General features: G+C 39.3%; 2 protein-coding genes across 3 annotated transcripts; one reads left to right on the forward strand and one right to left on the reverse strand.

The window, feature by feature from the left end:
- The first annotated feature begins 692 nt into the window (after positions 1 to 692).
- On the forward strand, positions 693 to 8476 carry LOC149954181 (uncharacterized). 2 transcript variants are annotated; one of them, XM_090168960.1, is made up of 12 exons: positions 693 to 791; positions 881 to 1303; positions 1366 to 1467; positions 1527 to 1691; positions 3092 to 3316; positions 3390 to 3448; positions 4795 to 4911; positions 4975 to 5152; positions 5677 to 5776; positions 5851 to 5957; positions 6028 to 6159; positions 8207 to 8476. In XM_090168960.1, the coding sequence occupies exons 1-12, from the start codon at positions 750 to 752 to the stop codon at positions 8333 to 8335; spliced, it is 1779 nt and encodes a 592-aa protein (XP_090025086.1). In that variant the 5' UTR covers positions 693 to 749; the 3' UTR covers positions 8336 to 8476. The 2 variants fall into 2 exon arrangements, with proteins under 2 accessions (XP_090025086.1, XP_090025087.1); XM_090168961.1 differs by having other exon boundaries at positions 914 to 1303.
- Positions 8423 to 24765, reverse strand: LOC149954182 (uncharacterized). Its single transcript, XM_090168962.1, has 10 exons — positions 24407 to 24765; positions 22827 to 22931; positions 22580 to 22759; positions 19390 to 19647; positions 17584 to 17768; positions 13918 to 14098; positions 11845 to 11944; positions 9367 to 9482; positions 9164 to 9301; positions 8423 to 8638 (listed from the first exon to the last, which is right to left on the reverse strand). Exons 1-10 carry the CDS (start codon positions 24608 to 24610, stop codon positions 8522 to 8524), a joined length of 1584 nt encoding a protein of 527 aa, XP_090025088.1. The 5' UTR covers positions 24611 to 24765; the 3' UTR covers positions 8423 to 8521.
- Positions 24766 to 25551: the final 786 nt, after the last annotated feature.

A 25551-nucleotide genomic window follows, 5' to 3' on the forward strand; every position in this document is an offset into this window, starting at 1 on the left:
GGGCACTATGATGATAGGCCTCCGGTGGTATGGCCCCTGTTGCTAGGCAAAAAACGTTCATCGACGATGTTGGACATTTTGGTTGGTAAAACAGTTTGTATTTCCAATTAGCTAAAGATTTTTCAAATTATGTTATGCTTTCATTAAAATTTTTATAAACAAATCCGATTCTTGGTAAACCAAAAAGGCTCACAACTCAATTTCGGCGCCCCTCTCAAACCGGCGCCCCGGGCAGTTGCCCGGGTTGCCCGGCCCTTGAGCCGCCCCTGTTGATTAAATTCCAATAAAAGAAAATTAGGCCAAGGGGACAAAAAATCCGTCCGTTGCGACCGATAGTGAAATCCGAATTTCCGCGAAATGACCACGTGTTTTGTAAAGTTTCGTATTACCAAAAATTTGTCTCCTTCCGCGTTAAAAAAAAATAGTGCCATTTCACCCCTCACTGCCATCCCCTTACGAGGCTGATGGAACCCTTTAATCAAGTTTTATTCCTTAACTATTTGACGCAAGCTATTTTTCATTTGAATACCGAATAATCTCAGATTGAAAGCGCTAAGTTCCCGCATTATCTTTTATATTCCGTTAACAATGATATCGCGTTTGGTGATGTACGCGATTACAAACGAATAGAGATAAGCGCGGTTCTACAGTCCTTACGCCCAAAATAAACTCAAACACAGCCGCGATCATGCATATTCCGAACAAGGTTACCTAGTCTATAGTTATAGCTTGTTTTCAGAGAGAATGAAATGAGTGGGTTAATTCGGAAGAAGTCTCTGAGCGACCCGGAGGTGAGCAGTGTCGGCGAGTTGCCCGGACGCGGGGTCACCAGATCGACACAGTTTTTCATTCCATTTTGTTATTATTCTATTGCGCAAAGGCCTATATTCGACGCAGGCCAATATCTTTACAGAAACTGAGCATTCTACCCAAAAGGAAAATGTCCAACTGGTCAGGTCCATTGAGGAGTGCTTCCTCCGGGTCGAATCGAGTAGCACGGAGTGATCCGACGGACATTTCCCACCAGCAAACATCCACCCGTAGAACGCGGAGAGTCACCGACGAAACCACCTTCTACCGAGGCGAGGCTGCCCAAACTGATCATCCGGAATTACACCAGGAAATAGTGCCCACCATTCTATCGGCGTCATACCAATCGTCCACTGTTTCCAACGACTATATCTCGGGGTACGCCAACAGTCAGAACATCTTCTGGATGCCTGGTGATAATTCCAACACTGTACCCAAATATTTACGCAATGGTACCCAATACGGAAGTTCTCAGAGCGTGGTGGACATTGACGTAAGTTGGTAACCCGTTAAGCTGTAAACTGTATTTAAGAAAGTGGTATCTCACTAATGCAGATATGCGACGCCAATGGAGACGAAGAAGGGATAGCCACGACCCATTCCATTCTCAGGTGCAAGAGTTCCGTATTGAAACCTTACAAAAGAGTGCAACTTTTGGTAGAGCCAATGTTAGAATGGTTCCACTGAAAATAGATTAAAACCTTCTGTCTCCCTAGGTAGCTTGGAGGCCTTTCAGGAAAGAGAAAGAATGGTACTCGTCCAGGAAATGGCGAGTGGTCAACTTCGTCTACCCAGTTTTAATCGTAGCTTTGATTCTCTACTACGACGTCATGCAAGGAGTCACGTGTCAAGGCAAATTGAATATTAGAACGGACACAAAGGTAGCATTACCGCATCACGTTGAGATTTGTACCAGGAAATTATATACGCATACACTTGGAATGTCTAAGGATTCATTGCCACCTTAAAATACTTCTAATGTAAGATGTAAATCGTATTTTCAAATTCATAAGTTCACCGTGGTCGCTATTGGGAGACATTCACTCGGAAAATAGACTTACTAGAAAAAGGATTCAAGACACTGTTGTGTATTTAGTACCTTTATTTACAAGCGGATATTATAGTTTTACATTGCTTATTAATGGGGAGAAAAAAGGGGCCTAAACCTAAGAGGTTCATTCTATTTATACAATTCTAAGAGCTTATCTTATCGTTCATTTAACAACGCCATCTAGGGATAACCATTTGGAGAGCATGATATAAGTAAACAGTAAATATAACAGACACCCAGTTGTAATCACAGTAGGTAGTTTCTTTTCGCTTGTTCCGCGATTTCGGAGTAGGGTAAGAAGAGTAAGGCTATGTCGTCATATTACTGAGATTTTGTGGTGGCGAATAGTTTGAGTCACTGTAAAAAATGGCTGGCTAAGGCCTTTTCAGTAGATAAATTCTGGCTAGTAAAAAGAGTAGCCCTAATACTCTCGAACAAGCGAATAGTTTTTGGGCCGGAGTAATTCTCATCCCCGGAACAGGCGAATAAAACGTTTTAGGGTAAAAAGAGAACATTTTTAGTCCGAGAACAGCCGAAAAGAATCCACCTACTGAATTACTTGTAGAATGTATAATGTTCTTTACGTAAAATCACGTATTTAGATGGTGGAAAAAAAGCAAGGCTTAGTATTAAATAGGCGCTAGCGAAAATCTCGGTATAACACGGTTTAACACCACACCTTCGACATTCCAAGTGTATAAATTATAATTTCCTGTATATAGATCGATTTACAATTTTTAAGGGCCAAAGACGACTTCAAAGGGGTTATATTCATCCGAGGTAACGTGGTGATGGCGTTCTCAGTTAGTAGATGGCGCTCTGATAGCAGCATGACGTCATAATTTCCATTTTCAACGATTGATTTAAAGTTTTCAGTTTTTATTGGAGAACGGTTTTGTTGAGATTTAAAATACAAAATTATCTTCCCTGATTGGATAGTTTAAAATCGTATTATAGTGTCATCTATGGCGGAGTGTTAACTACTGCTAAAATTAATTGTTAATTTAAATTACAAAAATTATATATTTTTAATTAGAATTTAAAGTACTATAATTTAGTAATTAATTAATAACTTTTAAAAAAGTTTATTTTTTATAAACTTTATAGTGTCGCCATCTACCTCAAACATTATTAAATAGGAAGGTACCTCGGGTGGATTTCGCCCCTTCATATTTCCCTGTAGGCAATATGTGAATGCGTGTATACCTAACAAAAATACGTTTTTGAAAGCCTCATCCGACGACACCGAGAGCAATAACTACACTCTTAAGTAGTCCATATGTACATCGAAATTTGAGTAATGGATTGGATCGAAGTCACATGGACATCCCCATGTGCGACCACCTAATACCAACCTACGTCATCCCCAGCTTACTACACTTAGCCGCGTTCATCTACGGCTTCTACCATTTCCGGGTTCTCGAGACGGAACAACTCTATTCCTTAATGGAAAGGGTAATATTTACGCAATATCCGCGTCTTAAATCGTCCAGTACCAGAGCGTGTATTGAAATCATAACCTTTACAGGTCTTTATTACGACTAGGAACAGTTACGGAACGCATGAAATTATCATACGTAATTCTAGGTTGGTTTTTGAAAGCATTTATGGGTTATATTTATAACCAAAAGTATATAATATAGATCTTATGAAAGAAGTATCCGTGTCAGTACCTTGCTAATGTTATTTACATGAGGCATGAGGTACAGGGTATTTTCAGAATTCTTTTTCGTAATAACCAAACAGCGCGGCGTGATTGTTTATAAATTAATAATCATGTCGGGTCGGGTTGGGTCGGGTTTTCGAAATGAATAATTTTGGCGGGCCGGGTTGGGTTGGGTTTTCGAAATGAATAATTTTGGCGGGCCGGGTTGGGTTGGGTTTTCGAAATTAATAATTTTGGTGGGACGGGTCGGGTTGGGTTTTCGAAATGAATAATTTTGGACGGCCGAGTCGGGTGGGGTTTTCGAAATAAATAATTTTGGCGGGTTGGGTCGGGTTTCAGTTTTAATGAATTTTGACGGGCCGAGTCGGGTCAGGTTTTCGAAATAAATAATTTTGGCGGGTTGGGTCGGGTTTCAGTTTTAATGAATTTTGACGGGCCGAGTCGGGTCGGGTTTTCGAAATATAAATTTTGGCGGCCGGGTCAGGTCGGGTTTTTGAAATGAATAATTTTGGCGGGACAAGTCGGGTCGGGTATTTGAAATAAATAATCATGTCGGGTCGGGTCGGGTCGGGATTTCGAAATAAGTAATTTTGGCGGGCTGGGTCGGGTTTTCGAAATGAATAATTTTGCCGGACCGGGTCGGGTCGGGTTTTCGAAATAAATAATTTGGCGGGCCGGGTCGGGTTGGGTTTTCGAAATGAATAATTTTGGCGGGTCGGGTTTTCGAAATAAATAATTTTGGCGGGCTGAGTCCGGTCGGGTATTCGAAATAAATAATTTTGGCGGGCCGGATCGGGTCGGGTTTTCGAAATAAATAATTTTGGCGGTTCGAGTCGGGTCGGGTATTCGAAATAAATAATTTTGGTGGACCGGGTCGGGTCGGGTTTTCGAAATGAATAATTTTGGCGGGCCGGGTCGGGTCGGGTTTTCGAAAGAAATAATTTTGGCGGGCCGGGTCGGGTTGCGTTTCAATATTGCATTTTTTAATCGGGTTTAGTCGGGCTTTAAAACTAGCCGGCTCGACTCATCTTTAGCAATTGCCTACATACACATTTTGGAACCTTTACACGCGGAATAATACACACTGTAAAATTTGAGCCGTAATTCGTTGTCTACTTCCGCGGTTTGGGGGAAAAGGACCCATTGAAAAGTGCTCTCGAGCCTTCCAAAGTACATGTTTCATTTTGGGGTCAAGATTAACACTTCTCTCGTAAGAGACATATTACAAACTTCTAATTTGAACTATAACAGGGAAGTGTCATTACAGACGTTTCCGGTATGTCTTATTCGGGTGGCTTTTCTTACACTTTGTCTTGGAACTCTTGTACAACTTTGCCTACGACGAGGAGACATACGCTTTGGGTAAAATACTACATGATCAAAAGTAATTTAAGACATCAATGAAAGGCTACAGTATACTTACAATAATATCATTTAAATTATCAAGTAAGGGGCTTTTGTACTTCATGCTAAGTATCAAAGCGATAGGACTGATACTCGTGCAAGTGGTCAACATCGCTGTTATTCTAAACTACTGCACTCAGTGTGAAATGTTAATTATGTACATCAAGGATATTAATTTGTGGTTGAGAGAGAAGACTGTGGAATTGAAGTCGGCTATGCACGTAGGTTCTTAATTTTCTTTCTTATAAGGCTGGGCGAATAGCACTTTTAGCCTATCGAAATGAATATCGAATACCCAAAAAATTTCTAATCGAATATCGAATAGTTAGTGTTCATGCAAATACTACCTTATCGAATAGGCCCGAATATTCGTCGAACTTTAACCTAATGATCAGAATATTTTATATTTTAATATCTAAATGGTAGAACTGAATTATATTATGACGTCATAGGTGATCTATGACATAAATTAAAAAAATAAAACTATCTGTATAAACAAAAAAGTATCTGCTGAGATCCAACTGACCAATGCCATACGTTCTTTTGTAAAAAATTTCCCTATAGATTATTTTATTTGAATTTCGTCGGGCACCACCGTCAACCGACAAGTGAGAGCTCTACCAAAAAAATTTCTTGACGTTAATTTGTCTTGATATTCGACCGAATTATTCGGTTAATTCGGCTATTCGCCCAGCCTTAGTTTCTTATAATAACTTTAAAGTAAAAAAGGCAAAAATTTTCGCAGGAAATTTTAAGGGTCAGGGAGTTTATCGGCGTCCTCAATGGTAGCATGGGCAAAATGACGGCGTTGTGCGTGGTCAATTATCTTGAAATGACCATTATAGGTACGCCCATATAATACTAGAAGTATTTTGTAAACTTCTGGTAATAGGTGTGCAATGACCAAGTCACGTTGCAGGGTTCTGTTTGCTGTTTCTAAACAAAGACGACAGCCCTTTAGTTTGGAGTTATCGCAGTCTCTATATCTTGATCTGGCTTATCGCTTTCGTGTTGCCTCTCATACAAGTAAGATTATTCCAGTATTATCTAGATATTGCAATCAGCTGACCCATTTTAAAATGGCGCGACATGGCAGGCTGCCAGGCTCTCCAAAACAGGTCAACGGCTGAGGCAAGTGTCCTTCGAAATGAGGGTCTTCGGATACCACGCCGCGTCCCAACTGGAACTAGACTCCTTCATATTGTTCGTTAACAGCGCGACCCTCAGGGTGAGTGGTCTCATTCCTTAGTCCATGGTTACTAGATATCTTTTTTATTATTATTTGGGATTGTAACGTGTGGGACAATTCAGTCCGCTAGTCCACCTGATTAATCAGGGCGAGATATGTGTAACGGTCACGCCAACGGGGGGATACGTGGGGACAGGGGTGGGGACACCCGTGGCGGAAGTATTCCGACCACCCGTTGGGATTGGTGGTCGTCCTTACACGGCCATCCACAAATTCTGCTTCCAAGACGCTTGGGATTACAGGAGTACGCCACTACTCCCGGCTTACTAAAGACCTTTCCCAAACCGATGTAGCGAATGTGTGAGGAGTTCGTATTCGCCCTCAAATGTTAGTTCAATTACCTGAAGCGACATCTCTATGCGTGAAAGACAATTAACAGAAAATAAGAATATAATTGTCTCTACGCATAGAGATGTCGCAAAATACGTTTGAAGCTGATTCAAGAGCTCGAATATAGGGCAAAGAATCGTCTGCTTCGCCGAAATTTTGTCTGTCCCTAGCCAAATCGATGTCACCTTTCAATTAATTTTCCCAGATTAAGAGCTACCTTGATATAACAGTAATTTCATTGTATTTTAAAGCAAGTGGTGGCTCGATAGAAAACCCTTGGATGCTTTCCCCTATTACACCAAAATAACCCCGTACAGTATTGCCCCCTATAGTTGCAGTATTGCGAAATATTTTCATTTTACCACCCGACGAAAATCTCCCTCAATTTCCCAATTTATCGTAACTTTTAAAAAAATACTTAATATACTAAAATCTAAGTTGAAAAACCTAGTAAAGGTGTGTTTATTTTAATATTTTACCATTATTTTATTTTATCGAAAAGATATTTATTATAATTAAAGCAAGTGGCAGCTCTATCATGACCACCTGTATTATGAAAAGGCCCCTGTTATTAGAGATGGCCATAAATCTATGCGATTCTTCGAAAAGCGCTACTTTACTGGAGAGCGTGGTGCCATCTATTTATGGTAAAGGAAGCTAAAATTAAAAATAGTCAAATGATAACGTCGTCAGAGAGCCATTGTAGAGTATTATAGACTAGAGTTAAACAACTTATACTATAATTAGTGGACTTTAACCTAAATTATACAGGGTGTCTTAATTTGATCGGCCCAGGCGTTTTTCTCAAAAACAATAGTTGCTAGAAATGTGAAATTATCAGGATATACTCACACGGGGAGGACCCTTTTCTTTTGGAATTTTCAGAAAAACACGTGAAATTATTTACCGTTTTGAAATTTTTATTTTTTTGAACTATATGTGGTAGACGAAAATTTTCAATCAACAAGTTGTAGAGCGTACTCGAAAACCTTTAATGAAATTGGTTTGTTCGGAAACGGACAATTTTTCATTGAAATAATACGTCATGAAAAAAACAAGTTGGTACTACCCAAATAGGTTTACGTCTCATTAAAAAGAAAGAAAAACTATCTAATTTGAAATGATCGTCATAAAAGGAGAGTATTTAAATATTTAAAATAACGGAACTTTTTTCACGGTATCGATGATGTTTAACAGTTAATGTTTATAGCCTTGTGAACTAATGCTTCATATTTCATCGACAGCCACCGTAGTGTATCAGGTGAAGATAGTTGTTTATCATAAAATACTAGCTAATAAATATCTAAGTATTATCAATCCTTTCACAGAGTTGATATGAGTATAGCAATAATAATTAATTTCATTAGTATCGAAAATAAATTAAAATCAGTTTGAACTCCGAAGTCACTAAGCCTAACCCGAGCTCCGTGTAAAATGTTTTGGGAAATCTTACAGGAAAATGCAAAAAGTACAGCCAACGTTTTGTTTAGTTTAAGCGAAATTGGTCGTCGGTGACGTAGAAAAAAAATATTTTATGGAAAGGCCTAAGCCTCGGTCAGCCTCACCTACCGGAAACGACATCTATTGAGCCATCGAAGTACTACACTAGGGCCACCACTCACTTTAAGGCTAGAAATACAGATGGTTATGCAATGATAAAACCGAATGATAACAAAATTTTATTTTCTTTATCAAGGCCAAACTCTACGGAATTGCAATCAGACCAGCATTACTGCTCATAATTTTAGGAGGTTTCTTCTTTGTTTTAACTTTGTTGCTAATCGGGGAGGTTTTAAGTATTGGAACGTACAGGAACATCTTTTAAGCCTTTGATACGTTTTTTAAATTAGTTTTTTTAACACTATCATCAAAATACGGTGGGAAAATGTAAACGCAATAAGACCATGCCGTGTATACTGTAAAAATCTAAAAATTTAATAAAACCTTTTACCTCAAAAAACTTAAAAACCCATTTAATAAACAATATTTTGGAATACTATTTGTGAATAAATTACATAGAGCTGAAGTATGTCAAACCCAACTGCCCCAGAGTAACCAAGGCAAAGAGTGTGGCTAAAAATGACAAAAGAATACAGGACAAACGCACTGGTATCCTAAAAAGTTTAGCCTAAAACGATAAAGTCCAATTTAATCCATCAATCTAAATATAACATTAGCCGGATATTTCCGAGGAGAGGTCTAACCACTGGCCTATCTCTGACGTACAATGAAATTAAACCCGTTCGTCATAAACATAGTCTACCCTGGTGGGGAATAAAGGTAAGGTGGTAAATGGAAGGGAAAATCTCACTGTCTCGTCGCGGCATCTAACGACCACTAGTTGAACTAACATGATTTTAAAGACTAGATTACGGTGCGCCACCTATTGAATCTTAACATTTTATTTTATTATATAATTTCTGTTTAAATATTAGAATATTCTTAGAAATAATTAAGAGTCCAAAATAATAATATTGGTACAGAAATATAACTTATTTTATAAAATGTATTATATGTAGTTCACGGTAGATGGCGCACAGCAGCACAGTGGTTGTTTTCTCATAGCCCGAATCTGACGTATTAGACACAAAATAAAACGGGAGTGTGCCGACCTCTCCATAAAAAGACCCTGACATTATTTTGGCGAACTTACGTGCATTTTTAAAGTGGACAAAAACAACAATAAAGTGTCAATTTCTTTGATGTCTTCTCCGCGATAACTGCACGATCTGGCTTTTATATCGTGTCCTAGTTTGCCCATCTTCGAACACGTCTCCGATACCCTGATGGCCTGTGGAAAAAAGATAGAATTAATTCAGTCAGAATCTTAATAGTTAAATATTATATAAATTGTACCTGATAAATTGGTAAAGCAACCAAGGCACACCAATAAGCAATGATAATAATTGTGGAAAAGAATAGAAGATATTCGCTTGTAATCTTACTGTTCCCAGTCACGACACCAAAGACTCCTGATATTTAATTATAAATTAAAATATTTAGTTAGGAATGAATTAGAGATTGAATCTACTAGCTATAAACTATTGCTAGAAGGCGAAATTTTGTAAGTACACTAACGCCATCTCTAGATTCATTGCTGAACCAGTATTTAACAGACGACAGTTTCTAGGTTCTCAAGAGCTATTCTAAGGGTACGTTCAGTAACTAGTCAACGGAGTTAGCGTTGAACCGTTGAAAATTGTTGATTGACTTTTGGAATTGAGTTGGGAATATTAATCTAGAGGTCGGATTTCAGTATTTCGCGAAACAAGTTTTTAAAAAATAAGAATGCTGCCATCTGCTGCCAAATAACGAGAAACCTTTATCATACTACCCGTGGCGCCGTCTATCTCTCAATGGTTCGTTAAAATAAGACGCGTTTTTCGGCAAAAAGATATTTTTTTCAAAAATAATGGATGGCGCCACGGATCATATGATAACGTTTTCTCGTCATTTTAGAGGAGACGGCACATTCGTAATTTTAAAAAACTTGTTTCGCGGGGAGCAGATTTGATTGTATCTCTAGATTAATATTCCCAACTCAATGGACTTTTGTTACTCCTCCGGTCACGATTATCGACCGTTGAGATTGATTTTCAATTGGGTTTTGTCGTCTGTCAAATCGTCTAATCAATGATGTCATGATTCTCAAAGCTGAAGCGTTGATTTTTTTTTCATTCAACGTTGATTTAAAGGGGAACGACCAAGCTTTTCCAAATATGGCCTTATTTCCGTATCAAATGATCAACAAGACGTTCAATATACTAACACGTACCTTTTTTTGTCTTGAAAAAATAGCTTTTGGCCCAAAAATTTGAAACGAAAAATAACGCCAGGTGTTTGGGTTTGAATTTTCGCCGACATCTTAGGGGCTGCCGCCAGCGCCCCTAGCCCCGTATGAGCGATTTGCGAACTCTCCTAACTTTTAAAATCGCGCAATTTAGGCTTAGGTCTCTTATAACTGGAACGCGCCGCGCGTGCAAAAGATATTTTTTGCGTCTTCAGCAGCGCGCGCTTTTACGTGGTTTTCTGCCTCACCGACTTCTCACCAGGTGTCGCGGCGGACGCGCGCTTTTCGATTTCCCGAAATTTCTTTATTTCATTAAAAATTAACCACTCAATATTTTTTGATGCGATTTTCGCCATAAATTTTAGTTTTTAACGGGCTATAGGGCTATCTAACTGGTTAAAGCTTGACCGTTCCCCTTTAAACGAAAATTCATCTGCTTAAACGGGTTACGCCAATCAGTCCTAGCTTCTGTTAAACCTGGTTTCAGAAATATGAAACTCGTGTATCCATCATTCGCGACCGAAACTATTCTAGGTTGTTCTGCGGAGCGCTCGTATGAGGTATCACCTATGATTTAAAGTCTGCTATTTTGAAATTAGAAGAAAATTCCTAAATTTGGGTGTCGTAATAGGCGTGTCAATAATTAATATTTCCGAGAGCCAGGACTTGCAAGCTTAAGTTTATTTAGTTCTTGCTGAAATAATGGAAACTTTTAACCTGTACGGTATGCAAAAAGTGTTTCCTTTTTAGCCAGGTAGCGGTTTTTTACATTTTAAGGTATATAAAAAACACGACGTTCGGTTAACAGGTGAAACGTTTCCATTATTTTAACAAGCACTATATAAATAGAGACTTGCCGGTCCTGGCTCTCGAAAATATTACTTCTTGGCAATTTCCTTGAAGATGTTTTATTGAAGCGCCTATTGCTCAGTGTTAAAATGAAGGAAACACAAAAGGTGTGAAATTATTATAAACCCAAATATTAAATTTTTTAGGTTATTTTCGGCCTAATTTCGTACTATAAAAAGTACGCTACTGACTGCCAAACGCTCACAATTATGGAAATTAAACAGTTAATGCTTCCTTTAATAGTTCAGTAATGAGTCTAGAGATGGCGCCAAGTTTGCGACTGTCACGCGCTAGTTGCTATGACAAGTGGGATAGGCTTAAACTGGATTTCGAATCGTTCAAACCATTGAGTTGGGAATATTAATCTAGAGATCCAATCAAATCTGCTCCCCGCGAAACAAGTTTTTGAAAATTACGAATGTGCCGTCTCCACTAAAATGATGAGAAAACGTTATCATATGACCCGTGGCGCCATCCATTGTTTAAAAAAAACATTTTTGCCAGAAAACGCGTCTTATTTGAACGAACCATTGAGAGATAGACGGCGCCACTGGTAGAATGATAAAGTTTTCTCATCATTTGCGAGCAGACGGCAGTATTCTTATTTTTTAAAAACTTGTTTCGCGAAAAACTGAAATCCGACGTTTTGATTAAACCTCTAGATTAATATTCCCAACTCAATGGTTCAAACATACCCGTGGTGATTTTGATGAACACGTTAAGCAGCAATAGAGACATCCCGATGGACTGATGGTCGTTCATGTACTTGAGAAACGTTCTGCCTTCTTGTATTTGCTTAAAAAAATAAGTTTCAATTAGTAATTTCAATGGGCGATATCATATCAACATAATCACTCATCATTATGCCAAAGAGTATGGAGGTAATAGAGATAAAACAACCGGGAGAGGTCCGCAACGAAACGTTCACCACCGAGGGGGTTGACAATGGGGAAAAACCTCTGGAAACCGAGCTTCAAAATAGCTACCGCAGCGCCATTTCGGGATTCTTGTCCTGCTTTTCGTTTTGAAACTTTTGGTAGATTTCACTTTGCCATATTTATGATCTAAATTCTCAAAGAATTATCTTTGGCGCTATTGTTGCAATTAAATTTGTGCCTTTTCGATTACGAAGAATCCCGAAATGGCGCTGCGGTAACTATTTTGAAGCTCGGTTTCCAGAGTTTTTCCCCCATTGTCAACCCCCTCGGTGGTGAACGTTTCGTTGCGGACCTCTCCCGGTTGTTTTATCTCTATTACCTCCATACTCTTTGATTATGCCATATTGTTATTTTCTTTAATGAAACCTTGTTCAAGGGATATCACGTTAATTACGTCACCTTAAACGAAAAACGCGTCATCAACTTTATGGATGAGAAACAACAGTTAGTGAAGCGGATTTTGAAAACATCTAGAATTCCTGGCTCATTTCTGGCTTTGAAAATTTACAGTTTAGCTCGTGTCTGGCAATCACGAGATTTTGTTTCCATGGTAACCTTTTTCAATGGCAAAAAATGTATGTTCCGTGTGAAACAGGATCTCCAAGGATCATCGATTTTTTTTTAGAACAACTTATGGTGTCGGCCAAAGGCCTTAGACACCAAATGTATTTCTTTATGGCAATGTTATATAGAAGCATACTTATGAGTGATAAAGTTAGATATGAGGTTACAAAAAACCATAAGTGTATTGTAACATAAGTGTGACATTTCCAATTCTACCCATGCAGACGTTTTACTGACAAGGAGACTACCCGAGGTGGTTATCACCGATTTTGTTGAAACTCGGAGGTTCGGTAGACCTTATGGTAGTATGAAAATTGCCAAAGGGAAAAGGTACAATGGGCTTTAGTTTTCCCATGGCAACCGAAAATGATTTTGACCTGTCAAAACGAAAAATCTCCATTTAAAAAAGCATGCATGGGATTTTCGCGGTTTCACAGGGTACTTACTTAAAAAAAAATTAAAAATAAAATTTTCAAAACTTACCCAAAAAGATGAATTTGACCTTTTTTTTGGGTAAAATTGATCAATTTTGGTTAAGTTTTAACAAAATTTGGGTAACCGAGAAAATCCCATGCTTTTTTTAAATGGAGAGGTCAAAAACATTTTGGGTTGCCATAGGAAAACTAAAGCCCATTGCAACTTTTCACTTTGGGAATTTTCATACTACCATAAGGTCTACCTAACCCCCGAGTTTCAACAAAATCGGTGTAGTCTCCTTGTTAGAGCTATTCACGAGAGAGACTGCATTACGGTTTTCGTCGCCGTTTTGCGTGCGCTTGCTAACGCGTCACACGTGGCCTTTGACCGCGCCTCGCTAGGGGGAGATTTTCTTCTTGTGGTGACGTCACTCCGTAACTAGGGCTACGTTCAGTAGCTTGCAACAAATTAAACGTTGCAGTATTTCGGAACCGGTTTTCTACTGTACGCTTTTTTAAATTTCCGGTGTGACGTAGCGTTGCTGAACCGTTGCTGAAACATTTGAACCTGCTCTTGCAGCCGGTTTCTTCGTTGTTAAACATAATCGTGACGTCACAGCACGCGGGAAGGCTAGCCGCGGACGACACAGCAGACGATATTTTATAAAAATTACAACAATCGTAAAGCGTTCAACAAGATAGGATAAAAAAACTCAAAGGAATCAACGCAAACGTAAAACGGTATAAGACCGTTAAGCTGCACTGAACGTAGCCTAGCTCTCAGTAAAATGTTCCCCAAAGCGCCAAACTTAACGATATTATAGACTTATGAAAAAACTGAGAAACATACTTTGAAAAACAGCGTAAAAGAGACGCTTTTGTAGACCATGGCGTCGTAAAGGTTGGACAAGAAAGTGATGAATATATGACACTGGAAACTGTAATTGGCGGCGATGGCGATAAAAATGATGTCGTTGAAGAGGGTACTTACGACGAACAGCGTGTCCAAACTGTACCTCCAATAAACCGAACTACACGCATAATGAATATGGTATGTATTTTACGACATGAGTCTGCACCTCATGTTAATAATAATAATAATCAGCTAGGCTAATACCCAAGGCACCACCTTAGGCCTAAGTCATCAAGCGACTTTTGAAGCCAATAATTCAGGTGGCCGGGTTACAATGCGTAGGAGGGTGGTGGCAAGCCCTGCATGCCACGAAATCGAGCCAACAGCTCCCTACACTAACTGAAAGTAGTCTAATGAGTTTTTTTTAGAGTCCCACGATATGGTGTCGGCTAGAGCCTTAGACACCAACGTCTAATGCGTTTCTAAAACTATTCGCGACCGAAAACTATCGCTACGCCGCCTTTGGTTCGCCATTCAAAGCTAGATAGGTAGCGGCTGAAGCAGACGCTATTAGTTTTTCCTCATCGTTATAGGCTTAGAGCTTAGAAAAGATAGCGCCATCTACTTTAATACCCGTCAACTAAATAGGTGATTTTTTTTCACCTGTCCCAGGACAAAAAGTGTAACTTTTTACCCTAAAACGTTTTATTCGCCTGTTCTCGGGGTAAGATTTACCCTGTCCCGAATTTTGGTCGCTTGTTCCAGAGCTCAAACGTTACACTTTTTACTCGTCCTCGAAAGGAGGTGTAGAGGGAGTAATCTAGCTTATATAGAAAATTTATCTGCTTAAATTTCGTTTCACGAAAACATAACGGGTTTTAAACAACTTCACATGTGGCAAGCTTTTAATAAATGCTATTTAATGACTTTAAAAGTTTCTTGATGACTTAGACCTAAGGTGGTGTCTTGGGTATTAGCCTAGCTGATTATTATTATTATTATTAAATAAATAAGAAAAATGAGTCCTATATTGATGATCTCACCACCGGTCGCCATCTTAAAAACAAAACAAATATATAACCTTTAACCTCTAACTACTCCCTTCTTACTCCAACTCGTTTTTTTCGTCAAGATAGAATTGGAGTAAAATGACGTCATAGGGCTACACTTTTGAACCGGCACAAAAAACCCAGAATGGCGAAAAAAACCACCTAATGTGTGAAGAAATAGCATAAGACTTTTGGATATGAATTTTCTTTAACTGAAACGTTCAGCTTTTATATCGAGATAATTTTGAATGAGCAGACAGCTTTCACACATTAGATTTAAAACTCAGTCGGTAGGCGGCGATACTTCTGACCAAAGTTTAAACTACGCATGGAGCCTATTCGTAAAATTGCCTTTATATATAATGATACTTGTATTTTAATGTAATTTTTGCATCTTTTGCTTATATTTTGATAAGTTTATTTGAGAAAAAACGTTCGGATGACTTTTTAATTTGTCTGTAGCAGACGCTAGATCATAGGCGCTACCTCGGAGACGATAGCGCCGTTGCGCCACCCAGACTCGACGCGATTGAAGTATACGCGGGTGACGTATTTCATACCCCCTTATCGTACTAGGAAAAAGTCGACCATGATACCTGCCGAACGTCTCGTTATAAATAAAGGCATTCTTAGTACAAAATCCTACACTGCGTAATCTTTATATTGGACATTGTTAGTGAAAGCATATAAAAAACGATAAAAGCTAATAACTCAAAATGTGTTTTAAGTAAGAATTTGAAATTTTAACGGTGTATAAAGCGTGTAGAGGGTCATTCGACAATGAACATTTCAATGACCTTGAACAATGTATTCAAGGCCATTCAAAATGTATCTCGAGAACCAATAAAGATAAATACTTGGTTCCAATTGGAAAAGTTTTGCTCCTCACAATTTATGTAGAAATAGCTTAAACCCGACGTAATTTGACCAATCGGAATCTGAGAAGTTTTATATCAAACACAACAAGGTCGTTAAGGGAATGATGATCAAGGGCAGGAATCCATGCCTCTACTTGGAATGCTTATCGCGGAAGATTTTCGTGTCGATGTGGCTGACGGTTTTTTAGACGTCACTATGTTAACTTAACAAACAACAACGTGAGAGGGGAGCGCGCGCAAAGGGGATTTTTTTATCTCGTAGGCGAGGCCAAACCCGTCAGTGCTATCTTACCAATTTTACCATAAGCGATACGGCTGGATAAGCATTCCAAGTAGAGGTATGGGTTCCTGTCAAGGGCTACTAAATAGAAAACTACTAGTTCTACGGCATCAAAATTTTCATGACAAACTATTTTTAGTTATGAAATTCGAAATTTTCAAATTAGGGTGACCTTGGTTCAAGGTCATTAAAAATTCCATACACCGTTAAAATTTCAAATTCGTACCAAAACACATTTTGAGTTATTAGGTTGTATAGTTTTTTAGTTAACACCCTGTATAGAGCTCCATACCCTATATTCGAATTTTGCGAGGGGCTAACCACTCTTAGAAAGTCTGTACACCGGATTACGCTTAGATTAGCACTGCCAAAGGCAGGGACTTCAAAGATTACGCGTAATCCCATTAGTACAGTCAAAGGTACGGCTCTGTACACCGATTACGCGGAGTGATCAGCCCCTCGGAATTTTGAGTGATCAGCCCCTCGGAATTTTGAGAGTTCTGATTTTGTAACGAAGCGTTTACCCACTTCTGACACGTGACGTCCGAAAAATCGGCCTCCATCGGTCGCTGAATGGTCCTATCACAGCCCACTTTGAAGACGTGCTGGTCGCGCAACAGCCCGTCATCTATAGTTATCTATAGTTTGTTACCATGGTAACTATGTACCTAATTTTTTCTACAGGAAGTGGGTAAACGCTAAACCCTGCGCAGGTGGAGTGGATAGCATATTTCTGAATTTTTTAGCTTCATTACTCGTGATGAAAATCTTAATACTACGCCCTCTACCGTTAAAAGTTGGCGCCGCCAATTATGCTCTAAAATATTAATTATAATACATATATTATATATAATAATTATATTATAGCACTTTCGCCTCGCAGCAAGAGGAGGCGGGTTCGATCCCTGCTTGCGGCACTGGGTGAAAACTCAGAACAACCCCTTCCGCGTTGGGTTTGCAAGTTCTCTCCCCACTGGTTAAAGGGGTTTTCCCCCGACATCTTCGGTTTCCCCTTCCATACAAACTTGTTGAGGTTAACGGTAATAGTTAGTGTAGGGAGCTGTTGGCTCGCGTGGCATGAAGGGCTTGCCACCACCCTCCTACGCATTGTAACCCGGCCACCTAAATTATTGGCTTTAAAAGTCGCTTGATGACTTAGGCCTAAGGTGGAGACTTGGGTATTAGCCTAGCTGATTATTATTTTTATTATTATTTCAAATCTAGGATACGAGGTTTATATTATCTTTGGTTCAGATCAGAATTAGATACAATTTGAAATCATATTGCTGGATGAGGCTAAAATTAAAGATGAACCCCATCTGACTAACTGAATACCTTCAGATATCTTAAATTTAAGACCCAAATAACCTGATCAATTGTCCGTTAGTAGCCCTACTTCTAAGCGTCCTTGGTAAGATAAATTATATCACTTCTTGTAAACGGATTTAATATTTACCTGGGGTGCAGCCAAGTGTAATTCAGTCCGGTTAAACTCAGTTTGCTTCTCAAGATTTGCAAGGTGAGAGCGGCTAGGCTGAGAACGAACCAAAACATCGCGAAGTAAACGAAAGATTTCAGTTTCTTTATAAATACAATGAGTTGCACTTTCCAGTTATGAATGAAGGACGATTGAAGAAACACCTAGATTCAATGGAATCAGATTTAGAACATAATTCGTTAAATGTAGGAGCAACAAACACAAGGACAACTCAGCTAGCCTTTAAATACGCTAAGGTAGTGTTGTGTACAAATTTCATTGGACGAACCTTTACGCTGAACGTTTTATGGGCGGGGGGGGGAGACAATTTACGAATTTTCCCCTTCCGACGGCAGCAGGCGCTAAAGCGTCTGACTTAAATGTAGCTGTAGATTTACTATAAGGTTGTAAAAATCAGGGGGGGCATAAGAACAATATTTGGTGGGGCATACAGGACGATATAGGCATTAGCCTAGGGCCCGCACTCTAAAGTTAGGTTTCCTTACGGCAGATTTAGAAAAAAAAAAAACTAAATTGGGGTTCCGTTAGAAGAATTTGCCTGTGGGCACGAAAGTACAATGCCTGGAAAACTCCCTGCGCTCCGATAAAAATAACGTACGGTGTAGCCGATGCCGCCGCTGCCGTATTTCACATAACTCTTCAACAACTAGGTCTATAAGGGTCGGTGATATGTTAATCGAAAGCATATAACATGCCCTCGGTAGGCCGTTATTGATTTTTGTAATCTGAGAGCAAGAAGTTAATTATTTCCCCATTTTAGTGGTTTTTGGCGATTTTCGTCTTAAAAGTTTAATTTTTTTAAAATTAAGTGCGACTTGGTTAAATATTATATTTTTATTTAGTACTGATCATTTCTGAACTACATTTTCGGTTTCATTAGAAAATTTTAATTTTTAGTGGGATTTCTGGCCAATTCGCGGGACCCCACAACCCACGTACGTACTGTTATCAAATTAGAATTTCATACTAATTGTTACAGTTGCCATCTAACTCGTTCGCGTTTCACCACCTTATTTACAAAACCAGGTAATTTGAAAAATTCGGTTTGTCTAAAAATGAATTTAAGGTAAAGTGTTTGTGATTCGCTACCTTATTTCCAAAACCAGGTAACTCTAAAAATTCGGTTCGTCTAAAAATTAATTTAAATTAACGCGTTCTCTTATTTCCAAAACCACGTAACTCGAAAAATTAATTGTCTAAAAACTCCTTCTTGGGTACAAGATGATTGAAAAAAATTTCAAATTTAAATTTAATATTTAAAATATAGCTATAACATCGGGGGAGTGTGTGTACTCAAATGTCCGTAGCATATTGTTTTCCCTTAGTGCATTTCACAACAATAGTTAAAGTCAAAAAAATTAACATAATCCTTTATCATGGTTTCCGTGTTTCACACTAAGTTTTCTATAATGTATTTGGAAAATTATCGAGCGTCTAAAATACGCGAGACTTCCGCTAAGCCGAAATATATAGTTTCCGATAGAGAGGTGGAATATTTTTTTATCACGCGTGATTCGCACGCGGACTTCAAAACAAAGCCAAAGCCCCTCGCGACTTCAGAACGTGCTCTCCGATATTAGTCTTAAATTTTTACAGCTTGAAGAGAGTATCAGTACCGAAAAAAGTCTCGGTTAGAAAATTAGCATTAAAGCAATAGGAAGTGCCATACTTATTGTTATTATGTTACTTATGTAATTATTAAAAGAGAGGGAGTGACATCTGGTGACATAGAAGGTATCTAAAATAAGCCCCCATTGGATTTACCCTTTCTAAGAAGGTCTGAAGTTGTTCGCAATCGGGTCTGTGCATTTGATGTAGCATGCATCCGTAGGCGCAAACGTGCAGCAGGAAAGGAAACATGTATGTGCTCAAGAAACCACCGGTACAGATCGCTTCGGTTATGACCACCATTCTACCATCCATAGTGTCATTGACTGCACTGTTATTGAGCGTGTGCATCAGTCCCACGAATAAACTAGTGGATTTACCAATCAGCACTATGGAATCGGTTGAATTTAACGTCTGTAAGAAAAGAATTAAGAACGCAATTAAATCCCTTTATACCCCTCAATCAACGGCAAAAGACATTTCACAGGGGTAAATTTTTACCTCTCCGAGGGGACTTTGTACTCTAGGAGGGGTTATACAACCACCGTGTCTGTCTGTGGGTCTGTGTGGGTCTGTCTGTGGGTCTGTATGTCAGGCCTGCGAACGCGTTCGCATTTTCGGGGCAAAGGGTAATCACTGCGTACGCAGTTTCTTAGAATCAAGGAAAAGGTTTTTCCAAAAGCACCCTCTTTTTGTCATTGGGTGTAGTATAATTTTTTAAATGGCCGGGATTCGAACCCGAGCCCTCTTGCACGACAGGTGAGCGTTCTACCGCAGAACCACGGATACAGTTACGCTTCACTGAAAATTAAAAACTCTTCCGAGGAGAGGTATATTTTGGCTTGCCACCTTGTTTAAATACCCTAAGTCTTACCAAATGGCACCAATAGTGTGATACGCGGACATTTTAAAAATAAATTGTTTCTTTTTATGCAGAATTTGTATTAATATTTTTTTACATAAAACATCGCTTCTAGTAGAAGAAGGAAGTTAGAGGTGATTGGCGCTAGTTACGTTATAACCAGTCTTAGTTCATACACACTTTAAAGGGAATAGAACCTCTTAACGCGTTCTTTATGGAAGACCATCAATTTCCTTTATTCCCTTCACCATCGAGGACGCCCTATAATTATAGGGAAAATCTATAATTTTGTCACAAAATTTTCGGTGCCCTATAATTTGAACAGTATACTAAATGGGGTGTTAACTAAAAAATGGACCCGGGCGAATATCTCAAAATGTGTTTTAGCTACGATTTTGAAATTTTAGGTTGTTATGGAGCGCTCAGGGAGTCACCCAACTATGAAAATTTCAATGACCTTGAACCATGTCTTCAAAGTCGTTCGAAAATTAACTTGAGAACCGTAAGAGCTACGAAGTTGGTTCCAATTAGAAAGTTGTTCCCCGTCACATTTTATGGTTAACTAGCTTTGACTCGATCTGATTTGCGAAATAGGAAGTCGAGAAATGTTAGGCCAAAAACAAGACGGTCGTTAAGTTGATAACGTGTAGAAGACGAGTTTTGGGAGCTGAAATTTTCAGACCCTCAAAAACGATGAGGTTGTCTAACAAATTTCAGTACTCTAAAAAGAGTACTTTTAAAGTTATCAGTTGAACATCGTCTTTAACACGTTATCAACTTAACGGCCTTCTTGATTTTGGCCTAACATTGCTCAACTTCCTATTTCGCAAATCAGATCGAGTCAAAGATAGTTAACCATAAAATGTGACGGGGAACAACTTTCTAATTGGAACCAACTTCGTAGCTCTTACTGTTCTCAAGTTAATTTTCGAATGACGTTGAAGACATGGTTCAAGGTCATTGACATTTTCATAGTTGGTTGACCCCCTGAGCCCTCTATAACAACCTAAAATTTCAAAATCGTAGTTAAAACACATTTTGAGATATTCGCCCTGGTCCATTTTTAGTTAGCACCCTGTATAGGGCATTTTTTCCGATTTTTCGATATTGATGACCTATAAATCCTATAATTTCAAAATGTATTAGTCAGGTTCGGGAATTCGATATAATATCAGACTGAAAAATACTAAATTTATGATAAAAATGTGTTTTTATTATTTTTAATATTTAAGTTTTTTTTTCATTTAAAATTTCATAAAAATTGAAATTACCGCCAAATACAATGTGTCCTATAATTTGGACTGGAAATCTATAATTTTTAGTCCTTGGGTCTATAATTTGATTTGGCCTATCTGGCAACGCTGCTCCAGGGCTATTCCTCTATGCCTTCACAATCAGTGATTATCAGCGCCGCAAGTGTGAAAAGCCATGGGCAGGGCCGTGCTTAGAGGTCTCGCGGCCCCGGGCGAAATGCATGGGCGAAACTGAGTGTAGCGGCCCTCCGGAATATACATCCCTATGGTAAAATTTTAGCGGCCCTGGGCGCCCGCACGGCTCCCCCCCCCCTCTAAGCACGGCCCTGGGCGCCCACACGGCTCCCCCCCCTCTAAGCACGGCCCTGGGCGCCCACACGGCTCCCCCCCCCTCTAAGCACGGCCCTGGCCACGGGAGGCAGCGGACAATATTGGAACCCTCGGAGGGCGACGTAAATACTAGAGGTTATATTCCCTTTAAAGGGCCATTGACTAGCTAGAATTTTGAAGGTGGGGCAACATAATCACCTGTTTTGGGAAGGGAAAACGAATGTCTGAGTCACGTGACGGATAAGGAGGAACTACCTAAAGATTTTGTGGATCTTTAAAACAGTGTTAGAAGTGTTCTTTTGTAATAAATTACTATTTATTCCCTTCACCATTACCCTATCATAAGGTCCCCATAAGCAAAGGTCCAGGACAAATTTTTTACGATCACATACCCGTTATTAAGAGGTAGGTATTCAACTATGCATTTCTGAAATAAATTTCGCGAAATGCATGATGAATGCGCGCAAGCCGTGCGCGAACGTTTTTAAACTTAGAACAACTCAGTATAAATCTCCGCTGCGAGCTCTTAGCACCGTAGCCAAGGCTAATTCGCAATTTTATAGCTTTAAAACATAAAATAACCACTTATCTTTGCAAAATGATTCATCAGAACCTAAAACTAGCTATTAGAAATAAGAGTTGTGTGCCGGAAGGTATTTATTTTTCAAAATCGAGATTTAAACGCGTTTTGTGTGGTATTTATCAGCTCGAGCGTGGCTGCTCTACCAAGTAAGATAATATTTTAGATGTCGCTACTGTCCTATCGTCGTACGTTAATTTTCTTCTCTCCAGGACAACGCCGTTACCATGGGCCCCTAGTAGACATTACTTATGCCTTCACCAAAAAGCGTCATTTAGTATCAATCAAACCCCTAAAACTCGTAAACTCTAGTCAACTTACCAGCCTATCGATGACGCTTTCGCGGTACGACCCATAGCCATCACGTCTAAAGCAGGACGCGTACTCCAACACGTGACCAACGAGGATGACGCATATTATGAAGGTGACGTACAATTTATTTATAATCCTTTTGCACAGGTTAATTTCCCGATCAGTGTCAAAAACGGGCCTCCAGCCAATCTATTGAAAGCAATGGTTTATTAAAAGCTACGCAATAATTATATAATATTACTCTCAATGATCTTACCAACGACAACATTCTGAAATAAGGATCGAGAACTTTCAGTTTGCAAGTAGTTAATAAATACGACGTTGAAATTTCGTTCGTTCTTCCGTTATTTAATATTTCCACCTGAAATAAAACGTTAATTTTTTTAAACTTTTCGTGGTTTAACTTCAATACCATCAGCCATACATCAGGGGTTAGGAAATTATTTTATTATCTTTTTTGCTAGTAGTTTCCATGGTAACCAACTATAGAGTTGATGCGTTTTTAAAAGTTAGTGACGTCACAGCCAATGGTTGTCATGAAAACTCGCGTTTTTTCTCAATAGACACTTAAAGGGACTTTCAAGAGACCCTCTAGTCAATTTAAAATACGTCATTCGGTCGCCGTTCGTTGTGAAGCCAAAGTTACGACCGAATGACGTATTTCAAATCGACTTTCTTGAAAGTCCCTTTAACATTGGTGACGTCGCAGGGTTTCAAGCTGCTGGCACTCTATAGATAAGACCACGGCCAACCATGGCGTGTACAGACGCAACAGCTCGTCATCAAAGCTGGTCGTGATAGGACAATAAGTGACCGATATAGTCCGATTGTTCGGAGGTCACTTGTCGGAAGTGGGTGAACGTTTCGTTACAAAACCGCCAATCAGAAAGTTCTCAGAATTCGAATCTAGGCTACATTTTTTACACGCTCGCGAAACACTCAGTAGATGGCGCGATTTCCAACCTTTATATCGAGACGATCAAGGCGGGAATTTTAAATATTATCGCATAAGCCAATGCCCTTAAGCAATAGCAGCCGATCTTTCGTTGTCAGCCTGACTTGATGACGTCAAAATGGAAATATCTAGGGCCATCTTTCAGCCAACAGAGGCATAAAACTAAAATTGATTTTGCCAGTTTCAAAAATTCAACACCTGCCCATTTCTAGGCCTTCTCTTAAGGGGGCAATGCCGGCCGGGAGTAGTGGCTCACTCCTGTAATCCCAGGCGTCCGAGAGGCAGAGTTTGTGGATGGCCGTGTGAGGACGACCACCAATCCCCTAACGGGTGGTCGGAATACTTCCGCCAAGGGTGTCCCCACCCCTGTCCCCACGTATCCCCCCGTTGGCGTGGCCGTTACACATATCTCGCCCTGATTAATCAGTTATTGTGTGTGTGCTGGTGTCTAAGGCCTCGGGTCGACACCGATGTGTGTGTATCTCAAAAAAAAAAAAAGGGGGCAATGCCTCATTGATTAAGGGGACGGGGTTTTCCACCACGTTCTTCCGTTTACCCTTTCCATAAAAACTTATTGAGGTTAACGGTAATAGTTAGTGTAGGGAGCTGTTGGCTCACGTGGCATAAACGGCTTAAAAATCTCTTGATGACTTGGGCGTAGTGTGGTGCCTTTATTATTATTATTTACCAATTTATTTATAAATTTAAAATGTCACTAAATAAAAAATTGTGCCTCGTAATTAATTTTTCTACTGAAACGAGTTTTAAAAAATCATAAGGAGCTTGCGAAGGTATATTTTTCAAAAACATAGTATTAGCAGTATATGGGGAGATGTTTAAAATATAATATTTTTATGATCCGGAAGAAAATGGCGACTTACACTGAGATTGGTGAAAATGTATTCTTCATCTTCGGCGTCGCATACATTAGATTTTACAGCCTGAAATCTGACGGACGTTGAGGCGGTTCCGTAGTCGTAATGTCGCTGAGGTAAGTCTTTCCGTGGCGTCAGAGGGTCGGTTTCCACCAACGAAAACTTATTTTCATCAGAATTACATTCATTTTTCACTTTTTCGTCTTCCATTTTCACCACTACGCAATTAGCGACTCGAAGAACCACGCCGGCCTAAGAAATAACGACCACGCGGTCTCCGATATCAACGTGCTTGGCACACATTCGAAAAAATACCCAAATAAACAGAAATACGATAAAGCGTCCTCTATATCTCGATATCTTCGAGCAATAGACCTTTGAGAAGTTTCATTATTTCAAGGTCGCCGAAAACAAAGAACCAAACATAAACCGATTTTGAAAAAGTGCATTCGTTTCTGGTAAAATTTCAAATTTGTCCAATTATGATATTTTTGTGGACGAAAATGAAATTCAGAGAAAACGGAATGTTAAGTTAATTTGCGATGAAATATTCCCTTTTAAATTATAAATAAAATGTGTGAAGATAATATTTATTGTCAAAGGCTTAGATTAAACGTTGGTGGCATTATCTTAAGCCCAGTGGCGTAACTTGGGACACGTGGGGGGCCCACGACATTTTCACAAAATAGGGGGCCCTGTCGTTTTCGTTACGCCACTGCGTAAACCGCCATCTTTAGAAGAATCTTTTTACTTTTGACGCTTTTTGCTGAAAGGCGTGCGAAAAAATCACAACTATAATTTACGTAAAAAAAAGCATTTTTGATACAATTTTATAGAGTCGTTGTTGTAAAATGACAAAATTACATTTCTTAGTAATATGCGAGAAGTAATTGCGTAGATGCGTTCTACGTCACAAGATAATAATATGCGACGAGTAATTGCGCAGACGCGTTCTACGTCACAAGATAATAACAATCGACTAGCGACTTTTAAACCCAATTACCGGTGCAAAGGATCGAAGGTGGTGGCCAACGGGGTCTCGATCGAGAAACGGTTTGAAATAATTTTTGGATTGCCTGCAAAATTCGTCTGTTGCTGACGTCACCCAGATGAGATCCCATTGATTTTCAATAGGATCTCATCTCAGTGAC

This window comes from Leiobunum rupestre, chromosome 3 (genome assembly GCF_980474605.1).
Source record: "Leiobunum rupestre chromosome 3, qqLeiRupe1.1.hap1, whole genome shotgun sequence".
NCBI classification, from domain to species: Eukaryota; Metazoa; Arthropoda; class Arachnida; order Opiliones; family Sclerosomatidae; genus Leiobunum; species Leiobunum rupestre.